General features: G+C 35.0%; 1 protein-coding gene across 2 annotated transcripts in view; it reads left to right on the top strand.

Annotated features, from left to right (window-relative positions):
- Positions 1–23,363, top strand: part of LOC118272274 (synaptotagmin-15-like) — a 103,742-nt gene extending 80,379 nt beyond the window's left edge. For both annotated transcript variants that reach the window (XM_035588671.2, XM_035588672.2), the window contains exons 6-12: positions 11,835–11,923; positions 14,729–14,853; positions 15,313–15,406; positions 18,661–18,828; positions 20,740–20,847; positions 22,023–22,239; positions 22,605–23,363. In XM_035588671.2, the coding sequence (XP_035444564.1) occupies positions 11,835–11,923; positions 14,729–14,853; positions 15,313–15,406; positions 18,661–18,828; positions 20,740–20,847; positions 22,023–22,239; positions 22,605–22,732 (929 nt within the window). In that variant the 3' untranslated portion in view covers positions 22,733–23,363. The remainder of the gene's footprint in view (positions 1–11,834; positions 11,924–14,728; positions 14,854–15,312; positions 15,407–18,660; positions 18,829–20,739; positions 20,848–22,022; positions 22,240–22,604) is intronic.
- Positions 23,364–25,194: the final 1,831 nt, after the last annotated feature.

Here is a 25,194-nt window from a genome sequence, read left to right as displayed (position 1 = left end):
ACGACTACCGTTCGCAGACCCGAGTTGTCCGGACGGATGGTGCCTGCCTTGACCTGATCAGCAGGGCACCCTCCCGTCCTGGCGACAGCGGCCACCACCTCATGCTCCGTCACGGAGTCATCCAGGCCCATTATTCGCAGATCCACTTCAGCACTTAATGGGCCTGGACACGCGAACCTCGTCCGCACCGAGACACGCCCGAAGCCTTTCGGCTAAGGCGTCAGCGGACGGGCCGCTGGTTGCGCCGGGGACCTCCAATAAACGGGCTCCAGTCGCGGTCGCTTTAATAGCGAACCCGTTAGGGGCCCCGAACTCCGCGGGAGTCACCGCCCCCTTCAGTTTGGCGAGGACGTCGCCATATGTCATGCCCCTTTTCACGGCATCGGGCTGTAAATAATGTTATCACTACAGCCGCGGTTTTGGGGGCGAGAAGCAAGGCCGCAGCGCGCTTTTCTTTGCGCTCCTGCTGCCGCCGCTGCCGCTGCGCTTTCTTGCGGCGCTTTCTCGCTTCTTTGGCGACTCTCCTCGCCTCGCCGACGACCTGCCACTCACTACCGTCTGGACCCCTTGCTGTCGGGGTAGGCGCACCTGTGGCTAGGGCTTCAGCCTGTTGAACTGCAGCACCCTTTCTCCTTCTTTTACGTCCTGAAGACGCGTTCGCCGCCGGTGTAGCTGGTGCCTGCACCGCTGGGGGTGCTGGGGTCCTCGTTGGAGGAGCCGCTCGTGGTCTCGCCACCTGTTGGGCACCGCAGCCAGTCTGACCAGAGGAGGTCGAGGACCTGGCCGCAACAGCCGCGTATGACCTCGAGGCCGCTAGGGAGGGACGAAGGAGTCTGCCCTCCAGCACATTAAAACGCTGCTGGAAGGCAGCCATCTCCCTGCGCATCAGACCGAGCATATCGGGCTCCGCCGAGGGTTGAGGATGGCTTCCTCGGCAAGCGGCAAGCTCCGCCTTGGTGGACCGGAGCTCGGTCTCCAGAGCCGCGTTGGAGGCGGATAAGCGCGCCAGCTCCTGCCGCATTTCGGCCAACTCCTTGTGCACTTTTCCCGCTGAGGGGACTCTGCACATATCAAAGACCGCCGCCATTATTTCAGCCTCCACCGACTTTAGCTGAGCAGCTTTAGTAGACTGGAATTTCTTCCCAGCTACCTGGCGGAGCGCTTCTTTGATGGTTTGGCGCAGCGTCCCAGTGCCGCGCTCGCCTTCCATACCGTCGGCGTCTGAGACCTCCTTTATAGAGGAGTCTGAGAGGGCGCCACTTCTTGGGGTATCCTCTGCGGCCAGACGCTTAGCCGGCTTGGACCGCGCAGTGGCTGACAGCCTCTTGGCCCTTCCCCTGCCTCTACCCCGCGCAGTCGTGGGGATTTTAGGAGGGGCCGGGGCCTCCTGTGTATTTGAGGATGAGGACAGTCCTCGAACCTCCTCCGTCCTGGGACGCTTAAAAGTCGATCTTGTCTGGCGCATTGAAATGACGCTCACGCCAGACACAGATGACGAGTCGGACTCCGAGTCCGACCCCTCCCGACTTGGGACCCGTGTATGGGACTTGCCGGACGAGACCAGCGCCTCCCCACGGGCACCAGAGCCACTGGGGCTCTCTGCCACAACAACTGCAGGTGAGCTAAGCTCACCTGCCCTCTCCTTCTCTGGTGGTTGTTTTTTGTTCTTTAAATTTATTTTCTCCATATAGTTCCCACGAGTGTGGGGGAAATATCCAGTCCACCCAGGCAGTGCCCCCTGTACCTGGGTAAGTGTATATTTGTAACCCAACTAGAGGGTCCACCGGTCCCCTAGCTGGGGGTGCGCTCGAGACTGACACTACTCCTCAGCCACGCATACCCTCGCCGCGCACCAGAACTTGGTATTGGAGGAATTTTTTATAGAGGTTATCTTCCTCGCAGTCCGGGCGATCAAGCCAAGACCCTCGTCCCGTTCAGAGTCATAAAACATGACCATGACCTCTTCCCGGGTTACGATATCAACGGTTGCAATCGAGGACAACTTGTGCCCCGATGCTGCTCGTTGGCAGGGTGAGTGCACAACGAGCACCGTCCTTGCCTCTCCGCCACGCTCTCTGCTAAGTCAGAGAGACGTGCGGAGTGACGCCCCCTCGGAGGCGCAGGCCATGTGTCAGCATAAAGCCCGCCGCCCCCAGAACCCATCTCGGGTTTTTCCGCCCCGTCCAAAAGTTTGCTACAGGCAATAGCCTCTCCAACCCTATCACCCCCGTTAGGGGGACCATTGCCTGTACCCAGGGTGCACCACGGGGAGGTCTTCTGGCACCGCACCCCAAGAAACAGTGGTCTACATTTCAAATATAACTGTTGGTCAGTTGTTAGGTTAGAGGAGGTTAATATTATTACGGAAGGTGAGCACTCAGTCAAATGTTGGAGACAAAAATGAGAAATCCCAATAATTTATGTTAACACACATGACAGTTGCTAGAAGTCGCACAAAAACGATCGACGATGAAATCGTGAAAAATTTTTACAAGAAATAATAAAATAAGCTAAACTCGAAAACAATCAAGCATTTCTCGGAAGCAATTGAGCGTCTTTGTAAACAATCAAACATTACTTGGAAACGGTCGAGGCTTGCTCGAAAACGGTCGATCATTACTTGAAAACGGCCGAAGCTTGCACGAAAATAATCGATCATTACTCGAAACAATTAACTCATAGTATAATTGGTGGAAAGTAGATGTCACATTGTCTACATACTCATTTGCTTACCTCATCGGGGAATAAAAGCCGTATCATAATGTTATGTAATAAGAATATGACGTCACTGAATACAAAAAAAAAAAATTGTACTACAAAACCCAATAGTAAAAAAAACATTCTCCGTGATATTAACATTTACTCTGTAATAAAGGGTTGCGTGTATAATTGTGAGCCTACAAGGAATTGTCACAATATTTGTAAGTGAGTATGAATTTATCAACGTTACGGTTAATGACCGGCACTCCTTCACGTGGTTTTGTTTGGGTGTAATAAAGTACAATAGTAATTGTAATGCATGACATTTATATACTCTAGGTGTAATAGTGATAATATAGTATTATTTGAGATGAATATGTGCTGAAATTGCTCCAAGGACTGGTATTGAAATCACAACACGTTACATTTCTTAGTACTTAAACATGAATGTGAGATTGCTTAAGTTTACATAAACTAAACCAAAGTTTGTACTACCCACTGCTATATTAATTATCATTACGAGTTACATATCATTCTAAGTTAATTAATAATTCGAAAATGTACATTTTAATCATTCAAAATTATGTGTCAATTTTAACATGAACTTATCTTATAACCAGGCATTTATTGATAAATTATTACAGAACCTTTACGAAACACGTTTCACATAAAGAAATAGAAATAAGGAAAACGATAACAGATATTATCTGAACGAATTATTGTGGGAACGTGCATACCCCGTCCAATGTGTCGCCCATTAACGCTCCGGTTGGTAAACTCGAAACAAAGGAGAACGAAATACAAAAATACTGATCGGATTGCACAAACCAATACAATTGGAATCGAAACATATTTCCATGAAAAACATCGGTCACAAAAGAAACAAGTTGAAGTGCTTTGTGGAAATATTCATGCTTTGCTTGATGTTTGTCGAAGAATAAAAACGAAGCAAATGAGACCGCTATTTTATACTACATAACGTAACCTAGTCAACTTTTGTCATATCAAAGTCAAAGTCAAATCATTTATTCCAATTAAACCATAAATATATACTTTTGAAATATCAACAAATAAAAAAATAAATAATAGTCCACAGTCTGTCCGTCAGTGAAGCTAGGTATAACACATTTTAATTAACATAAGGCCCATCTACACGTCTTTCATCAGTAATGTTATGAGTTACATGTAATAGAGGGCGAGACATATTGTCATTTATTTAGGCCCTATATTTTTCATAGTGGCCACTTTTCATCGCTTATTTAGGTAAGAATATTATTGTTATTATATATCATGGAATTTCAGTTTCACTAATACTGCAATCTGCAAAGATTTTGCAACATCTGTAGTGCTTAAATTAATTAGACTGAAATTGGTTTATCTTAGGTATTGTTCCACAATTTGTTTACAAACTACATTAGCAAGCCCTATTAGTGTAATAAATTGATTTCCATAACAATGTTGATGCTAGATAAACCCTATACATATACAATACTTAGGTAATACTAGACGTCATAGGCCAGCGTCTTAATACTGACAAATTAGTCACGTTATCCGACCCACGGTAATGCGATGACGAACAATCTCTGTATGCATACGAAGATTGATGATGTCTAAAAGTGAAAAGAGTAGCGAAGATAGAAAAAAATGTAAGATCATCTGTTATGGTCATATCTTAGATGGTAAAGGGTAAATTGCTGTGAACATTTTTGTGGTATAAGGGACATTTTTCACAAAATTATTTCAGATAGATCTACAATCTTTTTACGAAGAAAATACTTTAAATAGTACCGTATTACACTACCTTCTGTCAGTGGCTTCGCTCGCATTTTCGTGGGATAAAAACTAACCTATTGAACTTTATAATTTTTGAATTATCAATCATTTAATAAAGGTACTGCAATATGATACAAATTGCATTATTCATTTGAGTCAACAATCCAAAACATTGTATTCGAAATTATTTAGTTAAATAAATAAATAAAACATTCAGTAACATGCATCAAAAGATAAACAGTTAGGAAAACTGCACAAACTTATAATATACAACTGCAATTAATAACAGCAACCTACACGAGAACAAACTTTTAATTCATTTTAACATTAATGAGAAAAATAAGAGATCTAATCGGTTTTAGAAACAAAGTTTTTATTGCTTTTGTTTGATAACAGCTCTACAAAGTGCGTCGAGTTAATCCTTGCTTTTACTTTGTTTTTATCAGTGTAAAATTGCTGGTGCTTTGAGCGCCTGCGATGTAAAGGGCGCTTCGTTCATCTACTTCTTTTTTGTGCATTTTTCTTTCATTTCTTGTGTTCTTCTTTAAGTATGAAGTTTTCAATCAAGGCTCTTAATGTTTTGATAGTAGTATTTACCAATAAAGCATTGCTCTAACTGGTATTTGGGTGTATTTTAGATGATCAGATTCGTTTTTTAATATATCTGTTGATGTTGGAAGTTGGAACACTAGTATTTTATCATTTATACCGTACAATTTTGTTTTCACTCAGTACGAGCTTCGAAAGCAAGTTCATTATCGTGATTTCATAGTTTTGATGAAATTCTGATAAAATACCCTAAACCAAGTTAGTATTTTACAACATGAATTTTTACTCAGCCTTAAAGAGATCTCGTGATTATGTCTACAGAGGTAAGACTAAAAACAGTCTATTTAAATAAAGACAGAATTAATCAATTGAGACCTTATACAATCCTTTTTGGGTCCTAAAAGGGTTAATTTGGGGCTGAACCATTAAAAGGAGGACGCTTGAGTCCCGGGTAAAGATGGGCCACGAATGTTTAATTAAAATAATCAACCTGTGACCTATAACCAGCCCCCTTTTGGCCTAAATTAAAGTATTAAAAATCTATTCATTAGATTCATTTATTCATTTGCCTCTATGATTGAAATAACTTTGTAAAAGGCTTCATAATATAATTTCTAAGTGGCCTTTTGAGATGCGATTGGTAGAAACCCAACCATAACGTTTAATATCTGTTTTTATTCAAAGCATCGCTATTGATGGCGGAACGAAATGAGCCAATAATAATGATCCTTTTAGCAAGAGACAATTATTTATAAGTGAAATTTATGTCATATATAAAATTTTTAAGCATTTAAGCGAGGTATAGCAAGTTTTATTTTTGGAAGTGTTGTGTTAAAAGAGACAATTTTATGTCGATAAAAAAAATTGTCGGTACTCTAGTTAGTCGTTATTGAGGCTCGATCAACGAAGTATCAACTTTTAAAAATAAAACGGGTTAAAATCACATAAAATCCCAATACTACACGTCTGATTGAATTTGAAGCCCGCTCGACGGTGGATTGAGTTTAAATTAACTGTCAAAACTATCGAATATTGGTATTCGTTCAAGCATAGTTTGTTCCCAGGTCAGAAGTTTATTACTTTCAACCAAAACATAACGAACTTCTATAAAATCGTGGTTGTGTTTTACACCTCCATATTGTTTGAATAATGCTTTAGACGAGCCTATTTACAATAGAAATTCTCTTTTGTAAGGAGATATTGTAGGCACGTGCCTGAAACTCAAGTAGGATTTCCAGGTCAAATGATTTAATATTGGTTTTCGGAATTCTTAGTCATGAAACAAGACCTGAATTTGGCTTCGTGTGACAGACCGAAACAGCAAAAAAAGATGCCCTGTTCGTATGTTTTTTCATGTGTCATACGAGTATGTAGGTACGTTTATCAGAATTTTACAAAGGTAAAGGAAACTTGGAGTCAAGTTTGTTGGTATATAGTTAGTAGAACTGAATGTATATAACCATGTCCACCCACTCGCACGAAGCGTTTCGGTTCGAGTTTCCTTGTACGAAAACCGCTAAGATGCGGAATTCTTTGCTAGGGACTATGTTTCTAGTAACGTAAAACCTAGGTGTCTTCAAGTTTTGAGTGAGAAGGTTGCTTATAGTTAAGCGCTTTATACTCCATTGTCGTCCACATTATCGCTTACCACTTGGCGAGTCAGTGGCTAAACACTGACCTATCAAGTATATAAAAATGGTAAACGTTGAAATACAAATACACAAAAAAATTTTTACTTGCGTCTTCTACACTTACTTTTAAACTCAATTATAATATAAGAAACTTTACTACGAGAGAAAATTAGAAGACTTCCTGATGTCAGAAACATAACTTTCAAACCTTCTGTATCAGAGGATAAACTTGTATTAATTCTAATACTAATTAATAGAAGCGTGTTATTATAATAACTTAATAGAATTACGAGGTGTTAGTAATGGGACTTGGCAAGTCATCAAGCAACTATATTATGATTATATGGATTATGTAACATTGTGCTTGTAATTGATTGATAACCGGCAACTATGTACAAAGGTCGTGGGTATGAACTTTAATTCAATTATAATATTCGGTAATTTTGGAACATGTATAATATTCATGAGTGAGTAATTACGTGTTTTGCTCATCGGTTTTCAGAATGACATTTGCTTTGAATTGATGTTATTTTGAGAAACACTAGTATCACCCACTATTGCAGAGATGACGTGGATTTTAGTTGTAATACATATGTCTGTTGCCTAAATATTGAAAGTTTTGCATTTTTATCTTATCCCAGTAATACTTTTTATGCATAGAAATATTGGGCTTTTTTCGGTTTTTCAAAAATTTCTCAGTAGTAGCACGGAGTCTGGAACTGTGCTCTGTATATGGCAATAGGGGTGAGAACATGGGACTTATAACACAAATGGTGAAAAGTGGGCGTACATTTTATAGCGGCATTACATGCCGCAATTTGCATCTCTGCCTATCCCTTTGAGGATAAAAGGTGTGACGTTGTATTTTTTATACGATTAGTATCTACCATCAAGCATCTTATAATATTTTATCAATGAAATCATGGTTAACATGATAAGACTTCTATTGTAGCCTTTCTTACTTAGGATTCCTAATTTTTGGATGGTAAAAAATGCATTCAATCCACAAGAAAGTTTCAATTCTCAATTGCTTCTAATTGTCTTACAAAATTAATCAAGTAAGATAGCAAAGTGCATTTTAATAGTACTTAAGTTTTATTGGTACTTCGTGACTAAGAGATCTAATTAATAGTGCTTCATCTCATGCACTCACTTAATGTCACTGACCTTTTAAATAAATAACATTGTTGTAGCTAATGTATCTGCAGTGACACGCAACTTTTGTGATCTGTAGGGACTGATACTAAATTATTCTTTGTTATTTTTATTTATTTATATAAACTGGTACTTAAGTGGCACTTTTGCTTGTGGCTGCAGTAGTAATTGTTAATTTTCACAAAAAAGGAGTAGTATTATTAACTTAACATTTAAATTTGCTTAGGCCTTATTCGCAAGAGAGAGAAAAAGAAATATAGGATCCAATACAGAGTCAAGGCAAAGACTCCGGTTTTAAAAACACTGGACGCATGAATATAATATTTTACCAGTATCTGAATACCTTTTTAACGCGCGGTAAAATAATACTTGTGAATGCCTTAAGCACCATCAAAATTAAGAGGGCTTATTACTTGTGATAGATTTTTAGTTTTCTTTTTTATAAAACGTTGCTCCACACTGTTTTTCTCTTGTGTCGTAGGTGCGTTTACAAACATACATAGTTAATTAGTTAGTTAAAGCTATGATTATGTTAGATTATCACGTTAGGCTGTATGTTAGAGGTAAAAGTCAATAACCTTAACATTATGATTATATTACAACTTTTCTAGCTTATTTGTATGTTTATATAAATATGAATATTTGCCTTAATAACAAGTTTAACCGAACCAAGTAATATAACTTCAGATTGAATGCGACTTTGTTTTCGAACAAATATTTAACCAAAATGTTTCTTAGTTCAGAATTTGTAATTGGTTGAAAATATTGACATACACGTAATATTATGTTTATATTTAGTATGTTGTTAGATAACTGTGATTAAATATTTATTTATGTGAGTTGAGTTCATAGTCGGCTAGACTTTATAGTCGGATTTGTATTTTTGTTTATAACACATGTTTCACTAGTGCATTATATCATCAAATACTTAAAATATGTATTGGGAAAATAACTAATAAGTGACATCATACTATCCTTGTTAAATTGCAGAGAAGTACGCACGGATACATTACTATGCTATGCCACAATTGAACAATGACAGAGGTCGTGTCTAAATTCTGAACACTTTCATCAATCATCTCGAGAATTTCACTTGTTGTTGCTTTTGAGGTTAGAACCATGACAGGTAACCACTCTATTATGCACTCTCTTTCACAGAAGCCTCGGTTTCAAATAGATTAAGCTACTGAAATAAAAATAAATTGTTACTTTTCGAAATTGTAAGCTCTCTATCTCCATTAGCACGTAACAGTACACAAATCCAACGAGAAAAACTCCCCAAATAGTCTTGTTCCGGATAAATAACGCATTCAGAATATTGACTATGTCATTCTATTGGATTACTTTTCTGAAAGGATACTGTAAACGGATAGCTCTTAGGAGAATCGTAAAATCGTAGACGCCTACGAGCTACGCCGTAGATCTTGGCTACAAGCTACGCCGTAGACTGAGTCTACGTGACAAGACTGTTGCTACGGTTCAAAAGCGTAGGCGTAAAGAAGATAAACCTTGTTATGCTACTACAATATTTGGGTTGACTGATATTCATTAGGATTGGGTTAAGAAAATATTGTCTTGGGTTTTTGATACTGACAGAATTTTGCTTAAATTTTTTTTTAGTTTTGCATTTTGTATTAATAATACTTTTTAATATCGAACATTTTTAATGACTCTATTCCATTGTAATTTAAATAAATTTGTATCCATTTATGAAACTTAATTTCAGTATTATTGAATTAAAAAACAATAAACGCATTTTCAACTTTCACGATTAATTCTGTAGGCGAGTTTACTTTATTTTAATTACACATAATTTGTTAGTTATTAACAGTTCAACTCTTAATTTACTTTTAATACTATTAAATTAATATAAACAAGATTTCTATGCGGTCGTTAGTTATTCTCTAATATTTATTTAATTACCATTTAAAGGATTTTGTTTAGGACAATTGCTATTCTACACTATTATTTCAAGGCTTCCTAATAACTATGGTGTAAATGTAAGAACCACTAATGTCAGTGTTTTTTAACATTTCCTTTTATAACATTTACTTATCAAACTAAACAGAGTTTAGAAGTAAAACATGTATGTACTTTCAATGTTTGAGGAAACCGATTTGAGTAATCAATAGCAACATTTGTTGGGAAATTGAAATTATGTTTGCTCTTCATGGATCGTGTAAGCACTCGTGTTTCGCCCACATTCATTCGATTTCGCGAATTCTTGTTAAAACGCTTCTGAAGCCTCCTCCATACAATGTCGCCTAAACAAGCATTCTGTATCTGCTGAAAGCAACAAGTAGGTAATACGATTTACATAATGAACGCTCTCCTGAAATTATGGTTAGCTCATATTTTCCTGAATAACATGTTTAATTATTAAAACAATGAACGACTATGTTGTGGTTGTGGTTGGATATTGAAATAATAGTATTTTTTTATCAGAGTTGAAATAATGATAGTGACATTTTACACAAATTTCTGTTTTTATGATATAAAACAAAATGACGTATGATGTTTTTAAAGAATATTGCATTAATATAATGAATGTGTAAGTTTGTTTGTTTAGATGTTATTACGTTAACCATGCTGAAACTTCTGAACGGATTTTGATTAAATTTGGTATGAAAATAGGGTATTTTTTATCCCACGGGTACGTGAACAAAGCCGCAGGCAGAAGCTAGTTCGTGATGGCATCACACCAAATTCCGAGTAACGTTCGTTCATTTTAATCAAAGTTTTTCTGATTGAGTTGTCAAAATTTTTTAAAGGATCATTAAAAACTTTACCTAACTTTATATACTTATTTCCATGTCATTGGACACGGAACTGAAGGCATATTCTTTATAAATGGAAAATAAAATAACAATGAGCAACAATTTTATATAAAAGAGCTCAATTATGAATTATGTTTTGTTAACGAGCTTGCTTCATTAATTAACGCATTCCTTAGAAAAATATGGTGGAGCTTGATGCAATATTGTTCTATAAATAATATGAACGTTGTAATAATATTTGTTTTATGGTCTGTGAGCGCTGATGTTCATATGTGTTTATGTGTGCAGCTGGTTATTGCAATATATGTATTAGATAAATACTAACATTAATATTAATGTTTTTAGGAGAAAAATTGTAGATCTTTTTGTAATTCATTAAAATTATTATTTGTAGCATTTATCAAGGTTGTTGTCTTGCTTTGAAACCAATTTTTGAGCAAAATGTCTTTCATTTTACTGGCAGTAGGTATCACAATATTGTTGCTAAGGTAAAGAATAATATAATTAACCGCATTTATTGGGAACCTGTCCTTTAAAAAATAAATCAAATATCTATTAAAATGCATGTCACGAAAAACATTTTGTCATTGTTATTTCTTGACAATTTCCGAGTGTTATGTAGTTGATTTTTAGCACTATCAGATTAACATTAAATAGTTTAACATAGTTTATTGGATACCAAAAAGCAAATACTGACACGTTTCGTACTTAATTGGATTACCCAATCGCTCATTCATGAGTGAAATTGAAAGTTCCCTGAAATCACTGCATTGAATAATTAATTTACCATTATGATGCCAACGTAAATTAATAAGTACCAAAACTAAATAAAAGCTTTTGTAATATTATAATTATTTTTATTTTAAACAAACAAACGAGTAGCAATTTAAAGTTTGTAAATAATTTTGTTAAGCATTTTAATTAGTTTTGTAAAATGGACAGTAGAGAAAATAAACAACGTATTGCGCCCGGTCTTTAGAGATTAAATAGATATATTATTTGGATATTTTGAGTTTTCTACATGTATTTCTGTAGCTAAAGACGTACATACTTCTATGACCAGTACAACATAAAATAAATCGAAATATTGAAATATAACCAATATGATTATAACCATAATTTGGCATTACAGTCGTAATTTAGTTGGCTAAAGTGAGTGTTTAATATTAAATACTCACATACATATTAATAAATGTATATGTTTTAGAGACTCATAAATAGTTCCTAACTTAACTTTCTTTTGTTACAGCGAACACTGCAGACCTTGGGGTGCTGGACCCGTCACTCTACAAGTCTGATTGCTTGGACGAAGACCTTATGTGGCCCGAGGGCCATGTGGTGAGTGTTTTGGTACAAAATAATATTATTATTAACAAAGTAGCCTAAAACTAGAAGCTAATGTAAGTGTAAAAAATGTAATGTATTACAGAAAGATCTTATATATTGTCAAATTCTTAGTTATCTAGTTTTTTTTTTGTTATAACTAACAAAGAACTCAGACTTTTTACAACTGAAAACCTATTCGATCAAAAGTTTAAAATCTTGTGCTCAGTAGATCAGTAACCATTATTGTGTAAATCTAATATACGTATCTACGTGTTCTGTCTGCCCATCTATATTTTTCATACACTGTCAGTCGCTTGCAGCCAATATTTTTATGTTATTTTAAAGCGGCATGGATCGCACCCAGCGCAGATTTTATAGAGAAAATATTTTCATATTCTATGAAATGTCAATTTGGTTAAATTTTATAGAGTTGACGTTGTGATTCATGTCAATATTGTGATGGTTCACTGCTCATCACTTACATCACATCGCTATGTTAGTTCGACAAAAGATACCTATAGAAAGGTATAGACAGTATACACGCATTGCTATTATCCAGATTTTTTATACGTTAAAAATAAGATTATAATTTAAAAAGGTTTTACGAAACGCATAATTATAACATTGAATAGACGTTTTTTCACAAAGTTATCGTTAGAAATTCATTCACTCAAAGAAAACCATCTGGTTTATATCAAAGTCTATCACCATAATTTTTGGTTATGCGTACGTAACGCATAAAATATGGCGTATAATATTATCCAATGTAGGCGTGAGGTTCATGCGGTGAAGACGCATCATAAAAGGCTGGAGCCTACTTCATAACCCCGAATAACACCACAGGGCGCCGCATTCTAACTAACTTTGAGAAACGCTGATTAGTTCACCCCTAAATCTTATTACGCAATGCCTGAGTTGTGAGTGAAATGAGGTTGCGTTAAAATATCAAAATTTCAGTTCAAAATTATCTTACAGTTGGTTTCCTGCATAGTTAAGATAATGTTGTCCACATTTTCTACTTTTGCAGCCCGTAATTTAAGAATTTTGAAACATAATTATTGTTTTGATACATTAAAATGATACAGTTATCATGCCTTACTGTATCATTTCAAAAATGTTCTCATTCACTAAGATGCTAATATAATAAAAACGAAAGCAAAATTAATTCATTGTGACAAACGTTTTAACTTTAAGGCTAATCAATCTCCCATAAAACTTCCGCAAAACGAAAGAAAGTAAAACAGAATAATTTACAAATGACCTTTAAAGTAAAACGTCTCAACTTTTACCTTAACGAAAACTCATAACAAGCGATGCCATTATATTATTTGTGTAAATATTTCAAACCCTCGGCCGGACCGCAGACAAATTAACAACTTTCCATGAATATTTATGTACTTGAAGTTTTACTGTAATATACGACCTTATTCTTATTGAAATAACATTAAAATGTATGCCTCAAGCTATATAGATTGGCTATATTAGAACAAGGTATTTGCGTATTACCGATGGTTTGAATTTATTTATATCGTGTTATAGAGTAGAAGTCGAATAGGCATTTAAGGGTTGTTGAATAATCGGGGATTGGGAAGGGGGATAATAGGGCTTCTGGTAACCCCATTCACACCACGAAACATAACGCAAGCGTTGTTTCACGTCTGTTTTCAGTGAGGCCATGGTATCACTTCGGTCGAGCCTGTTCATTCGTGCCGAGCCATGGCTCTTCGTTACTTAGAATCTAAACTCTGTATCTAATCCTCTTATTACACATTAATATTAATATTAATTTCCTATGAACCGGTAATTACCAAGTAGGTACACGAAAATAAACGCAACAAGTCGAAACAGAGAACAAAAATGCTCGCAGCGGAAATAGAAAAGTAATCCCTCAGGTCATCTCCTATAGAAAAAGTTAAAAAAAGAACAAACAAAAAGCACAATGAATTTTATATACGAAAATCTTTGTTGTAAGAAAGGGATTACCTATATTATGACTTGTTTTGAAAGCTCAGATTCTAATCAAATAATTTATCCTCGAGACATTTTGTCATAAATATTTGATAAAGTCCCCAAATAGATTGTGCTAACATATTTTCGGATGACTAGGTATTTACAAAATGTTCTAATATTCTATTTGTAGATTAAAACGAAGCCATCATCAATCAAACTGTACCAAATAATGTCAGTCTAATAAACCTACCGAATTATAGGATTACGGACGCCACAGTAATAATACCTTTAAATTAATAATTTTTATTGCTGTGTCACTTTGTGTAACGTTCGTGTAGCATTTCCAAAAGAAACTTTTATAAATAATTGAGAACGTGTTTCGATGTGAACCGACCGATAAGTAGACTCTCATTCGTTTTAATTTCGCGTAAAAGTGACACGTTTTTACGACGCGACGGCCCTTATTTGATAGCGCCTCGAATAAAGCGTAAATTGTATGAAACATACGGGTCTGCCAGGTACTGCTTTCAACAATTTTCTTTCAAACAACAGCGTGTCTCAATTCGAACGAAACTTCTGCCTTATCTTATACAAACTTCTGTTCAAGCAGGAATTCAGAAAACAATTAGATTCAATCAAAAAGACAGGCTTTTCTTTATCGCTTTGTAAAGTAATTTAATTGAGGTACTCAACAAATATTTTGTATGTCGTCAATCCAAACGTGAACTGCGCAATTTCAATTAGTAATTATAGAAAGCGGACCGCGTAAAACAAAACGGACAATCAACATGATACCAAATGTCACTTAAATCATACGACTTATTGGTATGACATGCTTTAACTAACTTTATGCTTTAATTTCCCAAGGGTCGAGTGTGGTTCACTCTGAAATATGAGGCGGGGACAGAAAGGCTACAGGTGCATATTATAAAAGCCAAGCACCTACCTTCACGCACCCCCGCGCTGGCCAACGCGTGCGACCCTTATATCAAGTAAGTGATTGTCACTAATGTAATTAATGTTACGCCCTCATTTTTAAACGACCGTTGACACAAATGTATAGTGTTGATTTTTCAGGCTTTAGTTTACCTGAACTCAAGTTCTGAAAATAGAAAACATTTACGCTTTGCGACTGTGCAAATATAATGGCCCTTGAATAATAAATTGATTAGAACACAGGTTTGATGAAAAAAAGGCGACATCATTCAAATCACGTTTTTGAAGGAATAGCTAAACCAATTTTTTGCGTTGAAGATTTTTTTAGCATCAATTCTATTCCTGAATAATAATATTTTGGTTGAATTATACATATACAGACCGTCGGTCAACTAAAATAGCTTTGTTTGAGTTTATAAAGTTTGGGATTGAGTCAACAATCAAACTACGTAGTTCCACCTCTAGTTAGTGTAGTGTTTAATTGTTCTAGAATTAATATAAATTCAATTCCCCAGGATCCAGTTGATGCCAGATGAGAGGCGAGTACTCCAGACTAAACAAAAGAAGAAGACTTGCAATCCTTTCTTTGACGAGACGTTTGTATATCAAGTAAGTGCTTCATATTTATCAGTGGTACAGAAAACTGTTTGTTCATGGTCATGTTTTAAATAAACTATCGCAAGATTAAATACAATGTGGCATTACTCGCAAAGACCGTATAACTAGTTGGGTTTTACCAAATGATTTGTTGTAGGCGTAGTGATAGATTTTTGTAATTGTATCTTGCGAGTGATTCTACAAGAGAAAACATTCATGCCTGCTGACCAAAAGCTTTTAGAATTGAAAGAATCAATTAAAATAAAACCGTATAACTATCGTGAGACAAACTAAATTAACTAAAACATGGTTTACTCACGAACATTAATATATAAAAGCTCTACTAGTTTCGCAGCTACTAGTAGGCTAGTCAATGTATGTGAGTAGATCGTGATTTTTAGATAATATTTTGGTTATTTAAACTCGACAAATATTGTAAATGAAGCTAATATATTTTTCCACGTTTTCGTAGAATACCTACTATTATACCATAATAAAATAACGGGTGTCCCAACAAGAACGCAAGATTTAAATTTGGCGGCATTCGAAATGTCATTTGAACAAGTGTTATTGTTTGTTAGTATAAGGTACGAGGTTAGTAAAAATGGAGCGCTACACGATTGAAAATGAGGCAGGTCGAGCGCAAACAGTCAATCATAGTGTTCGGTATCGTAAAATGATAACAAGTTTTTTCGTACCTCGAATTGAAGAAATGGATTTGGAGGGCATGTGGTTTCAACAAGATAGCGCCACATGTCATACAGCCAGAGAAACAATTGAATTGCTGCATCAGTCATGTCCCGGTCGTGTTATTTCACGTTTTGGAGACCGGAATTGGCCGCCTAGATCATGTGATTTATCAATATTAGACTTTTTTCTTTGGGGTTTCTTAAAGTCGATGGTTTATGCGAATAAGCCGACGACGACTCAAGCCTTAAAAACGAAATTGGCCGCTGTATCAATGAAATACCGCAGAATTTATGCAAAACGGTCATTGAAAATTTCATTAAAAGATCACGTATGTGCCAGCAAAGCCGCGGCGGCCACCTGCCCAATGTATTGTTCCATAGATAACCTCATCCTCTCTACTTTACAATATTATAAAGCTTTCACGATATTTTTAAAAATATCTGCGTTTTATTTAAAATTTAAATCTTGCGTTCTTGTTGGGACACCCTTTATATACATTAGTATATCGACTCTTGAAAATACAAGCGTACTTTTATGTAAAGGTTACGTCAGAGAATATAATAGCGAATCATTTAACAATTCCAAATTCAAATATTAATTTTATCCATTGTTATAGGTACCTAAAACAAATCACTAACGTTTTCATTCAATTACTTTATTTACTTTCATTCTCAAATTGTTGAAAGTTCTATATAAAATTAAACCTCATATTTTATTCGTAATATTTATTTAGGTCTTATTGATTTTGCTAACTAATTCTATGTCAAAATAGTCACGTAATGGAGTTCAAAATCAATTGCTGCATACAATCTGCTATTAGTGAAAGGATTGACTCATATATAGTTAATTTCGGACGCCGAGGGTGGATTTTCGGGTAGGAAATATGTCGAATATCGTATCACTTTGACAAGGATTTAATTACGTTAATGGAAATTTTAGCTATCGGTAGCTGGGAACGGCAATTTATGTACGGGAAGCTTTTAACAGGGGTTATAGGTTAGATATGATGTGAGAACACAATTATCTCTGTCGTAGGGGCAGCCTTTTGACTCATCTCTCTAGATAGAGGACTAATATTCGATATCAGAAGTTATACATACATACGTATCTATTTTCACAGTCCCTTTTATATTTTCGTATTGTATCAAGTAACCGCAAAATTAATTGGTAAAAATACGTTATTTTAAAGCTATATATAATGAAATATATATAATGAATAAATATAATGAAATTAGTACTTCATTCCGAGAAACTTATTATTAGTTTATACACGTAAACATTTTCATACTATACCTTCTAACTAACGTTTCACTTTTTTTCATAATTACGTAAACACAGAGGTACGTGTGTAATTATGGCTATTTATGTATAAGTACCTTTTACCAACCATATTATGAATCTTTTTCGAAGCTATAATTATGATAACTAGAGTTAAGTAGTTAGATATTGTTTACGGTACATGTCACATGGCCGCAATCAATTTCAAGTTAGAACAACGAACATGATTTCGGATTTCATACGTAGGAGACAAGTTTAAAACTAGAACAGACACAATTAAATATTTCTAAGAAACTTGGCGATTAAGTAAGCGCAAGTGCTGCTTGCGCTTACTTAATTAGTATCTTTTTTGAGGGGGAAAATCATCCAATGACTTCTTCCACCTAGGATGAGCATTAGATTCTAACCGACTAAAAACCACCCGTTCGAGATGAAGCCGCGGTCATAGATCCGGGTTGTATTAGTACATAAAGCGTAAATATTAACTAAATAATTTATAACTAAACATTCGCATTTGAAACATTCAAGAAACATCCATGTAAACTCAAATCTTTACTTCGTAAGAACTTTGAAACTTTGCATGTACATACATACATAGGTAAAGTTTATATGTGCGTATATCGGAACCTCCAACTTTACTCATTAGTGGTTAATTGCCGAAATTCTCGAACCATCTTTAAATGGAACGATGCGTTTGGTTTTGCTTAGTTTGTTTTGTTTATATCTACTACATCGTAGTATTCACGTACCGTAACACTTTCCATAAGAAAATAGTTTCTATGATGAAAGTGTAGAACTAAAACCGACAATAATTTTGAGGAAAACTCGAAAGTAAAATAATCAATATTTTCATGAATAATAATTGAGTGTCCCTTGTATATAACAATGGCTATAATTTGATATAATAATGAACAAATTATCATGTTGTTAATTATGTTTCATCGAAATGTTTGTCATACAATAATTGTATTGTTTTACACAATGTAATTGCGGTGTGATACAAATAGTAGAGTAATTGGTCAACATTTATTGTTAACTGTATATATTAACATTATTTAATAGATATAACACTAATTGAGTTCAGTAGAAACGCTATTGTATGTGAAAGATATAAAATGAATATATGAACACACGTATTAGAACACCATAATATAAATATATCAAGTCTAATTACAGAATTAATTTTAACACAAATTACCATTTGTCAGTCAGTTCTTTTAAAGTCATTTTAGATGATAAAGCAAATATAACCCTTACAGAAGACACAACAAAACTTAAAATTCAATTATCCTTAACAGATTCCACCGGGCAAGATAGAGAGCCTCACACTGAAGCTATCAGTCCTGGACATCGGTAGGGTTGGCAAAGGCAAGCAGCTGATTGGCCACATCATTCTACCATTAACAGAGCTGGATGGTGTAGCGCCTGATGAAGAACCACAGCTTTATAAACTTGATATTGAAAAGGTAAGAGTACCTATAGTTGGCCAATAAACCACCTATGGTGATCAAGATTAAGAGTATGTTCCAAATATCTCAGATCTATGGGACGTCAGGAAGAGGTGAAATTCAAATTACTAAATTTGAATCAAACAAACAAAGAGATCAAGCTAAATAAAACTGAGGAAATAACCACTAGTTAATAAGTGTAAAATTAAACCTTATTGCTGTACTCAGAGACATGAAATGATTACTTAAACTATTCCTTAGCAACGATTTTGTTCTCAAAACAATTGTAAGAACTGGGTAAAGTAACCATTGAATGACTCTGAGTACGGCGCTTAGAGCAATAACTTAAGTGTAGTAGTTGAGATATGCACCTATTTTGAAGTAAAATATGAATATGACCACACTCATAATATTTCAGTATCAGTTTTTGAGACAATATGATGTATATACTATACTATGTACGAAAAGGTACAAAGTAAGCAGATATAAAACTCTTTGTCAATATCGTGTCACTACACTATACAAGCAAATAGTACAGGATAAAAACATCACAGATCCAATATTGACCTCTGCCAAAGAAAAAATAACCCTGCTATTAACGGATTAGGTCCAAAATCACGTACATCGTATAAACGGTAGATACTCATGTTGAAAGAAAACCATCAAACAATTTCACGAAGACTAAGTACCAATTAGGCTTGTTTATAAAGGAACAGCATTATTTACTTTCACTAATATCTTAAGCTTCGTTCACACAATGAGAGTGAGTCATGACCTAAAGACGTGACACGTTCGGTAGTACTTTTTAAGACAGTAAAACAATGTGCGTATTACGTTTATTATTGTCTGCAGAAGACTTCGTAAATTTAATTTACAACGAAGAATAAAGCTATAGTGTTTTGTAAAATATTTGTACATAAATAAACTACGCATAAAAACAATAAGCTGTTATAAATTGATATTTATGCTCACAAACATTTACCATACATGGTCTATTCTATTCATCTGCATTTAAAGTAAAATATGAATGATTAAATATGTACCGTATCTTGCTATATTTAAGTACATACTTATGGAGAAAGCCAAGTGTATTAATATCGTCTCAATAGTATTTTGTTTTTGGATAGCTAATGATACTCCGGTAAAATAACACGAATTTATTTATCCAAATTTTCGACTTTAAAACAAAAAACAAACAAGTTTACATTTAGAAAATAACAAACAGTACCTACAGGTAAACAAAGCCCAGTGTTTTATTTAAAATTCTTTGTACCTTCCCAATTTGGGAGTACGGAGGAAGTGTACTAAAAAATTCTCTGCTGACGAAACAAGGGATGTGTATGTACGCCACGAGGGACAAACTTTCAAAACAGAATAAGAACGAACTGCTAGAATTAGGGAAAATGTTTACTTAAGTACTGCCAGTGCTATTTTTAAAGCAACATTTGCTTTTAAATATTTCCCTTTTAATGTGGCTACATTTACATAAAATTTCAACGAAGTTCGTACCTTTATTTCTGTTAGAAGTCAAATATGGTACAGTTTTGCTTAGTAATATTAAAGTTTGTGTTAGAATTTTGAATGAAAATTGTTACTAGTAAATATTTAGGAACTTTTAAGGTCACAATATTTACTTGAACTAAAGCTAGGTTTGTTTATCTAGTTTCTATTTTAACACACTATAATTTTAACTTATTGAAATAGCTGTTTACTTTAAGAAAACATTCCAAATGTTATACCATACGTTAAGAAATGTAGGCTCTTTTCACATTTGGAGAAGGTTTACACATTTTACATATAATTTTAAAACATAGTTAAAATGTAAATGTGAACTAAAATTTGAAAATACTCCCTTATATTCCATTCACATATTTACAAACGGTTCATATTTAAAATTAATGTAAAATAACTTTATATTTTTTTACACAGGATCTTCAAGAACCGACATCAGATCTAGGCGAGATCCTCGTCTCGTTATTGTACAATGAAAATCTACACAGGCTCACGGTCACTGTGATAGAAGCTCGAGGACTCAAGGTAAGATGGTGACGTTGAATTAAATAACTATCGGTTTTTTTTTTACTTATAGTTAATGAGAAAATATTATACAGTCAAATCATTAATTCCATATGCAACGTCACGCCTTTGATCCCCGAAAGGGTAGGCACAGGTGCACGTTACGGCACGTAATGCTTAACTTAATATAATAATAAACTTTTAACCATTCGTGTTATATTGCTTATTTCCATATACTGGGCACAATTCCAGACTCAATAGCAATTAAACCATAAATAGGTACTTTTGAAATGTCAACAAACAAAGAAATAAATAATAGTCTGCCAGTAATAATAATAGTTTCGTCAGTGTAGCTAGGTGCTGGCTAAAAGTGTAGCTGCGGATGAAGAAGAACGAGCAAGAAACTTTACAACCTATGTTTTGGATTTTCTATTGTTGCAACTAGATTTTAGGCACAATGCTAGATGACAAGCCCATAAACCTGTGACATTCTCAAGTTTCTATGGTTCGACCTTTGACAATAATAATGTAGAAGATCAAATGATAGGTCCAGGAATCAAATCCGAAATCCAGTGGTCTCTTATAATACTATGTGCTTGTATGGAAGCTAAGAGCTACACGTAGCTTATGCAATATTCTATACAGGCAGTTATTTGGTAGTACTCAAATAAGATAGCACGGCTCCTCGAAAGGAAATACCAATTTGAATCTGAATTGAACTGAAGTCCGGTTTCCATACGCTTGGACAATTTTGCTTCAATGTCACTTTACCTTTGTGTATTTATATTACTCTGTAGAGAAGTACTGCTTCGTCTATTTGGTTTTTAAATCCTTTCTATTTCTGTACAAATATTCTAAAGAAGTTTATACAAATAGCCTTGACTGCTTCGTTGGTCGAGTGATTGCAAGCGACCAGGCAAAAGGTCTCAAGTTCGATTCCCAGGTCGAGCAATGTAACACAGGCATTTTTTCGGTTTTTTGAAAAATTCTCAGTGCGACTACCGGGCAAGAGGTTCGATTCCCAGGTCGTGAAAAGTACTGGGCTTTTTTGGAGTTTCGAAATTTCTCACTGGTAGCACCAAGTCTGGAATTGTGCCCAGTATATGGCAAAAGGCTCACCCCCTATTACACATAGGACTTATAACACAAATGGTGAAAAGTGGGTGTGGATATTCATTGGTAAATTTTGTTCTTAGTTGGATCCATCATCAAGTAAGAAAGAGATGGTGGTACGTGTGACTCAAGAGCGAGCGTGTCGAGGAGTGCGCGCGCGTCGTACTGCGGCGGTCGAGGTGGTAGATGATGGCAGTGCCTTCGTCTCCGAGTGCTTCCACTTCAGGCTCAGAGCAGACGAGCTACACACCACCAGTGTCACGATACAGGCCTTGCAACCACACTCCGTTTATGCCAAAGGTAAGAAACTTGTAATAATGGGCTTTCGTCAATTATTATATCTAAAATTAGAACAGGTACTTAGATGTTATGTTAAAAGAGATAATGATTAAGAATTAGAAATATGAGTGTTGTCTAGTAGTTGTACATATTATACATTGCTGATTGAGAGGAAATAATAAGACATGTTTTTGTATTCATGACTATCACAAACGAAGACTAAAATTATCTTTCGGCTTTCAAAAGACAGAACGTTAAAGACGAAAAACAATTTTAAAGAATTAAAACAATCTGAACAATATCAAAATTAATTCCGTATTCTACAGCACTATGCTTTAGAGTTGTAGAAGCCCTAGAGACATACAATATTAAACCGTTTGTTGCAGACCGACTGCTGGGGAAGTTCGTGTTAGGATCATACATGTTCGCTAGGGGGCGCGCCTTACAACACTGGAACTCTGCACTCGCCGCGCCCATGGAACAGGTCAAACAATGGCACCCGCTCACCAATTAATGACAACCCTGGCAAACAACGCACAACCGACGACCATCGACCCCACCTAGCTGTGAGTGTACTCTCAATTCGGACGTATTATATCCCTAAGGAACGCATTTATCAAATTGTTCCCTTCAACTGATTTATTCATAAAAAATACTTTTATTTCCGCAATGTACGAACGTACTTGTGTATAGCAATCTAATTAGGTTAGATATTATAATATCTATTGTATAAGAAAATTGTGAAAATATTCTATTTGAATTGAATATCATGGCAAGTAATTTTGAAATATCTATTATAATGAATTAAGGCATATTTTTGTAACTCCAATTTACACTTAATTCCAAGTATTTATGGAAGATTCTTGTTTCTTCTCACGCCGACTTGTATAGATCATTTAATTTGCTGTCCAATGTAAATTTAAAACTATCCTGTTTCATATTTTCAACAATAAAAATAATGTTGTCTTTGAAAATTCTCAAATACTTTCACTCTAACTAGATCTTACTGAAAACAATTTATTGCTCATAGATAATAATTTTATGAAATAAGTGTATTGCATATTCAGAATATTTCAATATAAGCTACACCTTATATTATCAATATACTTATTTATAAATGTTTAATAAAATATAAAATATAAAATATTGCCAATATACACGTATGTAGTAGAATATAATTTCAACAATGTGCAAAAATCAATGAAATAAAATGATGTAACGCCAAATTGGCGAAAAAAAATGTCGTATTTCATTTTTTAATCCCATTTTTGCCTCTACGTTGTAACAGAACACGTGTAAACAAATATTCCGTTTTAAATGAGTGGGCTCTGAGAATGATTGATTGTTACATGTTAAACAATTTATGTAAAAATATACCGTAGCACTAGTAACATGACATTTAGGTATTTCACGGCACTTAGTCAAAGGAGTGGTAACAATACTCGTCACCACATTACACAGTATTACACTCAATTCTCTAGAGGTGTCGACGGTTTACATATGAAACACCTACATTCTATTAGGTACACTCTAAATGATGAAAATCAGAATCGTTGCTAAACGATCATTTTAAAAGGTCACAATCATGTTTGACTGGATATTTGCCTCTTAATACATACTTATGTAATATGTAGATAACCTCACGCCTGTCTCCCATGGTGGTAGGTAGAGACTATGGCACAAAAATTGCTACGATTATTACATACCTCTTTCCTCTTTCTTTCTTTCTTTCAATCAAATCGCTGGATGCGCTCTCTTTAAACGTTAAACAAACTTGCACTTACCCCGTAGCGCCGAACGCGCTTTCGTTTCGATTCTGTTAAACGTAAATCAAACTTGTACTAAGGTTATTGCCTTTACGACACCTATGGGAAGAGCGGGGGTGCTAACAAATGCATTCTACTTTACCACATTGCTTTAAGAATAATGACTAAAGATCCTGCATCATATTATATAGTAGATTTAATACTCCCTTTAGCACTAAAAGTAATATGAACTATGAAATTCCTATAAACGTTCTTGCAAAACTGCAGTGTGGTATAACTGCCATAACTATAGCAGTTCTAAAGTCGCAAAGGTGACGGTAAAAATACAAAGCTTTACGATCGTAAAAGCGAAAATATTGTACAGCACTATACTCATGTTTTTAAAATATTTTAGCACTTGGTTGAACACTTATTTTTGTATAGTTTTTAAGACATTTGATCGCAATGTAAAATGGTTTTAAAATATAGGATGTTAATTTACGCTTTGAACAATTAAATTGAACTCGATATTTAAAAAAAGAAAGAATATTCGTATTCAAACGAATCCTCGAAGTGTAGGTATGTAGGTACGAACATTTTTCGACAGGAAATATCGGATTTTTGCACAAAATATACAGAATGAATTCTCTAGAGTTTCAGCTTTTTCAAACAAAGGTGAATCCCAGTTGCGTAGAATTTGTTTCGAATTTCCACAAGTTCGTTGTCCCTTTTTTGCATCGCATAACTATTTCTCTCCTTTGCAAAATATGTACATTTAATATGATAAAATGTAACAAATAAAACAATTTCAATACAACAAACTTGTTAATTGTTGTATTATACTATTCACATGCACATTACACACAAACCCGAAACGATTGTTAGACGAATACATAACACGTTGCCCAATCACCATGCCAAGCGTGCAGTCATTTTATCAAGTATTTCCAAACTTAAAAAATCACATCATTGTAATGGATGGTACAATTTGCCCATCAGTTCACATATATAATTATATAGTAAGAATTTTATGAAACAACAAGTAATTCTAGCGGCTTAATTTGGGTAGTAAAACTAGTACTAACTAGACTGTACTGACTAATGGAAGTTTCGTGTTTTAATTAAGATTTATTATTTAATCAACACTACTTAGTAATCAACGACTACAAATTGGATAATTATTATTTTAGACAAAACTTATATTTCAATAATATTAGTTAAGTTAAAACAT

This window comes from Spodoptera frugiperda, chromosome 5, assembly GCF_023101765.2.
Source record: "Spodoptera frugiperda isolate SF20-4 chromosome 5, AGI-APGP_CSIRO_Sfru_2.0, whole genome shotgun sequence".
NCBI lineage: Eukaryota > Metazoa > Arthropoda > Insecta > Lepidoptera > Noctuidae > Spodoptera > Spodoptera frugiperda.
The sequence above is the reverse complement of the archived record's forward strand: the minus strand, read 5'-3'. Positions and strand labels throughout refer to the sequence as shown.